Source organism: Grammomys surdaster, unplaced genomic scaffold, assembly GCF_004785775.1.
Source record: "Grammomys surdaster isolate TR1022 unplaced genomic scaffold, NIH_TR_1.0 209, whole genome shotgun sequence".
Classification (NCBI taxonomy): Eukaryota; Metazoa; Chordata; class Mammalia; order Rodentia; family Muridae; genus Grammomys; species Grammomys surdaster.
In genome coordinates, this window is record NW_021604654.1 from 1,065,818 (window position 1) to 1,071,817 (window position 6,000).

Consider the following 6,000-nt stretch of genomic DNA (forward strand, 5'->3'; position numbering starts at 1 on the left):
TCAGATGATAGCATGGATGGTGAAGTTCCAGAGGATGCATTGCTTTGGCCAGATAGCCCCGGAAAGGCCAGATCTTACACGCCCAGAGCCCAGTTTTTCCCTCATCGCTTAGGGCTTAGAAGAAAACAAACAAACAAAAAAACAAGAGGTGACTATGGTGTCTACCGGGAAGGCTGAATCCAGCTTTTAAGTAGCTGATCGCACCCCCAGAAGTTCCAGGCTGTAGAGAAGTCACCCCAGCCTCTTTCTCCTTTTGCTACAACGTGAGCTGTGATGTGATGGTTATGTCTCCTCTCAAGTCTGGTCTTCTGGGGGCCAGAACAGGAGTGTGCACACAGTAGGTACTCAACCTATGTGCAATGAGTGCTGGGAAGGGTGGGCTGGTTACTTACCTCTTAAACCAGCGAGTGGCTGTGGGGCTGAAAGTATACAGGAGCTGAGGCCGGGATTAGAGCCGGTTCAGGCAGCAGACCCACGTGTTATCCTCTCTGGTCCTCAGTACTGTCTTCCTCTAAGTTTAGGTGAACGGCAAGGTCTGTGGGTATATGGTGGGAATCCAAGAACGAATAAAATACTGCTACCTATCTTCCCAACTAGGTGCAAGGGACTGTTGTTGGCAGGGCAGTCCCCGCAGAACTTTGACCGGTCATCTGCTGCAGGCTGCAGAATCTTGGGTTCCCTCTTGTTTAAGACCCCCTTCTATGTTCTGATCCAGACGCTGAGGGTCAGGGAAAGACTATGGATTCAGCTGCCACTGGACCACCACCGTTTTCTTATGCTTCTAAGTGGCAGTTACCACGACCTCCCAATGTCAGCTATCGTGGGGTGCAGTGTCCCCAAATCATTGGTTTCAGGGCTGCAGCTAAGGGGGTGGTTTGAGCTCAGGTGGGGTGGGGAAGGAGGGAGAATGGGTGAAACACAGTTCTCCTGTGAAACTGTGAGGACCGGTAGGGTGCCAGGGAGAACAAAGGGGTGAGCATTTGGGGCACAAAGCTCCTAGACCTTACAACCACCTAACCTACCTGATTGGTGCAACATGATCCAACCCCTGGGACAATTTAGCCTAACCCCCTGCCCACTCTGATTGGCCCACCCTGAGCCGATGATCCTCCTGAGAACCATGATAGCCCAGAGTCCCTGATTAGTGAAGTTAGAGCAAGCCCAGAGACTGTGGGCAAACATCTGTAATCTCGCACTGAGGAGGAGGCTAACCTGGGCTACAGAGGCTGTGTCACAACATTTTTTTAAATGGCAAAGAGTCGGTGAAGTACGCTGGAACTATTCATGTTTGGGTCAGCTTCGGGTGAGCTGCCAGCTCAGGTTGCTTTTCTGAAATGCTGGAATTTTCTCCCATTCTTCTTCCTCTCACTGTATTTGTTGGGTTTTTGTTGTAGGTCCCCAATGGCCTGGGACTCATGCTCTGTGGCCCAGGGTGAGCTTGAGTTTGTAACAATTTACTTGGTTTTGGGACAACAGGTGATAACACAGTCATGCTCAGCAGGTGTTAAGTTTTGTGTGTGTGGTGTGTGTGTGGTGCATGTGCACTTGCGTGTGCCACAGCCCATGTTAAGGTCAGCGGCCTTTATGTAAGGTGTGAGGAGTGAACTCAGGTTGCTGGGCCGTCCCAGCAAGCCAAGAATTTTTTGTTTGTTTGGTGTGTGTGTGTGTGTGTGTCTGTAGACAGAGTTCCACTGTGTAGTCCAAGCTAACCTGAAACTATGTAGTCCTGGACTCACACAGTCCTCCTGCTTCAGCCTCCCATGTACTAGAAATAAAGTTTTGTGTGCACCACCAAGATTTTTTCTATGTTTACTTTTATTTCATGTGTATTGGTGTTTTGCCTGCATGCATGTCTGTGTGAAGGTGTCAGGTTCACTGGGACTGGAGTTTCAGACAGTTGTTAGCTGTCATGTGGGTGCTGGGAATTAAACCTGGGTCATCTAGAAGAGCAGCCAGTGCTCCTAAACAGCTACACTCTCTCCACAGCCCAAGGTTTTTTTTCCAGAATATCATGGCCTCGAGCCACGTATGTAGCAGAGGATAACCTAGAACTCCTGGTCTGCTGAGAACTGGGTACTAGGTAAACACTGATCCCTGGCCCAGACACTGGGGTTGTGTTGTCTGCAGCAAGAAAACCCCAGCAGACCAGGTGACTGTCATTTGCTTGGAGTGGAGTTCCTAAGCAGCTGGAGGAAGCAGAGGGAGCTCAGCCTGACAACATCCTGTCGCAAGCAGAAGGCACAGGATGCTGAACAGATGACAGCTGCCCTCGCCCTGCACTGGATTCTCAGAGGCTCTGGTTACAAATGGCTTCCTCACTCTGAGTGCAGGATGCCCAGTCTTGCCCCCCAGCCCTGGTAGTTTCCCTCTGAGGGACAGGACAGTCTGGGTCACCCAGCAGGGACCAGCCTTGGAAGAGAATGCTGTTGTTTTCTTTATGTCGCTCCTGGAACTAGAGTCCGAGCTAATCCCCAGGGAGGTGTATGGGAGCCGTAGGTGCTGCCTTGCCCAAGTTCACCTTGCCTTGGGATGTACCTGCAGAAAGTTCTGGGGCTCAGCCTCATGTGTAACACACAGAGTTGGGATTGAGCTGCCTGTGGCTTCCTTTGGAGGCCACTTGACTTGATGCCCTGTATGTAGCAGAGGCCATCACTGACGGTGAGGTGAACTATGGAGCACGATACCTGCCCATCAGTTGATTTGTGATACCCACCCTGCCCACAGACTGGAAGGCATCACTGGCTGGCCGACTGCTTGCTTACTGCCTGTCCTATGCAGAGCATAGAGGAAGTCATCCATCCACTGACTGCTCATGTCGGCCGGGAGCTTGTTAGACTGAGTGGTTGGTTGGTTGGTGATTTGTGATGTCTACATGGGAGGGAAGAGACAAATACATTTCATCCACTTACCATCCTGAGACAAAGTGAGCTCTGGCAGGGAGCTCCCTGAAACCTTGATTCTGACAACAGTGATTCTATATACACTTATCTTCTATTTCCCCACTTTAAAGCATTCTAGAGCTTTCTAAAGATTAGAGGAACCATCCTAAATGAGAACTCCAGGGAGAAGATTCCGAGTCACCAGCCATTGATGGAACTTCTTCCTGGCTTCAGAGATGAGCATGTCCTGCACTGTGTCCCCAGCCAGCAGCAGAGGTGACCAGGACACCAGAAGGAGAGGTGGCCGGGATGTTCCAACACAGAACAGCTCAGCCCAGAGCTTCAGACTGTTACCCAAACATGTAGACAGCTGGGGCGAAGGTGGGACAGCACTTGAGAGGCAGAGGCAGGAAGATTTCTATGATTTCAAGGCCAGCCTGATCTACAGAGTGAGTTTCAGAAGAGGCAAGGCTACACAGAGAAACCCTGTCTTGATGTCTCCTCCCCCCAAAAAAGGTGGAGGCAAGAGAGTCAGGAGTTCAAGACCAGCCTTGGCCACACAGCATGTTCGAGGCCAGCCTGTGCTACAGGAGACCTTGTTTAAAACAAAAACCTAGAAACGATTAAAAAGGAAAAAGGCAGAGACTGGGTCACATGGTAGGATCATACTAAGGACTTTGGAGGCAGGGCTCAGTGTGGGTGGAGCAGAGCCCCTGGCCTTTGTTCCAGGAAGGGCAGCGTCTGGGGCCTGTAGAAGACAGAGGGCCCTCTGGTGGTTGAAGGCAGAGTGGCACCACAACCATGGAGAGAGGATGGGGTGAGAACTATGCTGTGTATGTGGCTGTGTGTAGACACAAGCTTACAGGGGAAGCTTCAGTAAGCTGGTGCCCTGTGGCAAGCTTGTCTCTATCCTGTGAGACAACACAGAGGTCAAGGAACAAAGACGGATGGTCCCAAAGTGGCCATTTTGTAGGGAGTCCAGCCCTGCCTGCTTCCAGGGGCACATGGCAGCCAGCGACCCTGAGTCCTTGGACTGGTGGATACGTCACCCACCTCACTGTGGTCCATCTCACAGCAGGTACCTGTCTGTCACTGTGTATGCTTAGCATCCAGGTGAACAGCAGAGCACGGTGGGGCTTGCCTACAATCCCAGCCCTGGGGAGGCAGAGGCAGGACGATCCTTGGAGCTCACCAGCCAGCCTAGGCAAATCTGTGAGCTTCAAGTTCAGTGGAAGACGGTCTCAAAAGAGCGAGGCGGATAGCAATAGAAAGCAGGAGGTGATGCCAGCCTCTAGGCTCCACACTGCATGTGCACACACACACAACCTCCCCACACTGCATGTGCACACACACAGCCTCCCCACACTGCATGTACACACACATAGCTTGTGCCTTCTCATCCACAGATATAGACCCTGCTGCAGAAAGAGAATTTATTTCTAGAATATTCTCACATAACAAAACTGACTATGGCATGTGAATGCACACACCCAGGGGTGGGCAGGGAAGAGCTGCAGGTATCACCTATGGCGGGCACTTGACTTCACCCCCATGCCACTCTGAGATGGGGTAGAGGCCATGCCCGGTTTGGCATGATACTGGCATGCGAGGGACATGGCCCTGCAGAGAGGCCTAGGGACTTGGTGACCTCGCTAGTAGCATCAGGTCATGAGGAAGAATATTGAGTCCAATGCCATCAGAGGTGCTGTGGACATTCCAAGACTCTGTTTGGCTCTCCTGGTGAGGCCACAGCTGCCCTGGGAAGGCAGAGGGCGTGGGGAGGAAGTACAGGTCTCTCTAAGGCACACATCTGTCCAGGCAGTCCTGTGGCTGGGGGTATGACCTGCGTGCAGCAGAGCCTGTCCCTCTCTGCCAGTTGCCCACAGAGAGAGAGGGGTCTCCTGGGGGCCAGAGCACCCTCACCCAAATGGATCAGGGTCTGCAAGTGGGCAGAGGATCCTGGGTAGTGGAGGGGACAGCAGGTTGTCACTGCACGAGGGAGGGGACAAGGAAGTAGCAGGACCCAGAGGAACATGGGTATAGTGGATGGCAGAGCGGAGGCTGCAGGCACAACCGCCATGCTGACCGTGCTCACATACCTGTGGACACAGCAACTGCTATGCTCCTGACCATCCTCACACACCTATGGACACAGCGCTCTGGCCTAGCTCTCTCCATCTCAGCAACACACTGGAGAGGAGCTTGGAGGCTGAGGAGGCCTCTCCTTGCACAAGCTGGGGGTTCCTACCCTCTTAACAGGTGGAGCAGAGCAAACCCAGCCAGGCACCAGGAAGATGGCAGTGGAAAATGGCTGTTGGGCAGTGCTTGCTGAGGGCTCAGTCAGGAGATGAACATGGGCCAAGGACCTCCTGGGACCCTGGGGAGATGCTCAGGCCTCAGGACCAAAGGTGGTGGCAGGAGACGGAGCCATGGCGCTGGGGCCAGCCAGCCGCCTAAGGCCAGTGGCCTCCACTGGAAGAATAGCTGGGGACAGTGGGGTACTCAGGCAGGCTGTTCCCAGAGAAACTGTTAAACTGGGCCTCCCTCGATGGTGGGTTCCTCCAGGTGCCAGCGCTCCACTCTGTCTGTGCCTTTTGGAGGCTTCCACCAGCCCCACGGTAGATCCTGTGCACCTGAGAGTCAGGGGCAAGGACAGAGAAGAGGAAGTCAGGAAGGCAGAGAGGCAGGAGGATCTCTGAATTTGAGGCCAGCCTAGACTACAGAGTGAGTTCCAGGACAGCCTGGTCTACAGAGTAAGTTCCAGGACAGCCAGGGCTACACAGAGAAACCCTGTCTCGAAAACAACAACAACAAAAACAAACAAGAATGGAAAAGTGACTCTGGGCTGGGCGGGGTGGCAGCCTGGCACATTCAGAAGGCCCTAGGTTCATGCCCATGAAACAAACTGCAAAAAAAAGGCTTTTAAAAAGGTTTATCTTGGGCTGGAGAGATGGCTCAGTGGTTAAGAGCACTGATTGCTCTTCCAGAGGTTCTGAGTTCAATTCCCAACAACCACATGGTGGCTCACAACCATCTGTAATGGGATCTGATGCCCTCTTCTGGTGTTTCTGATCATAGCAACTGTGTACTCACATTCATAAAATAAATAAATCTTTAAAAA

The 6,000-nt window shown here is 52.5% G+C and overlaps 1 protein-coding gene across 2 annotated transcripts in view; it reads right to left on the bottom strand.

The window, feature by feature from the left end:
* Nucleotides 1-4,298: 4,298 nt before the first annotated feature.
* Nucleotides 4,299-6,000, bottom strand: part of Scamp4 (secretory carrier membrane protein 4) — a 13,238-nt gene continuing 11,536 nt past the window's right edge. For both annotated transcript variants that reach the window (XM_028771737.1, XM_028771738.1), the window contains one exon: nucleotides 4,299-5,512. In XM_028771737.1, coding sequence (XP_028627570.1) covers nucleotides 5,333-5,512 — 180 coding nt within the window. In that variant the 3' untranslated portion in view covers nucleotides 4,299-5,332. The remainder of the gene's footprint in view (nucleotides 5,513-6,000) is intronic.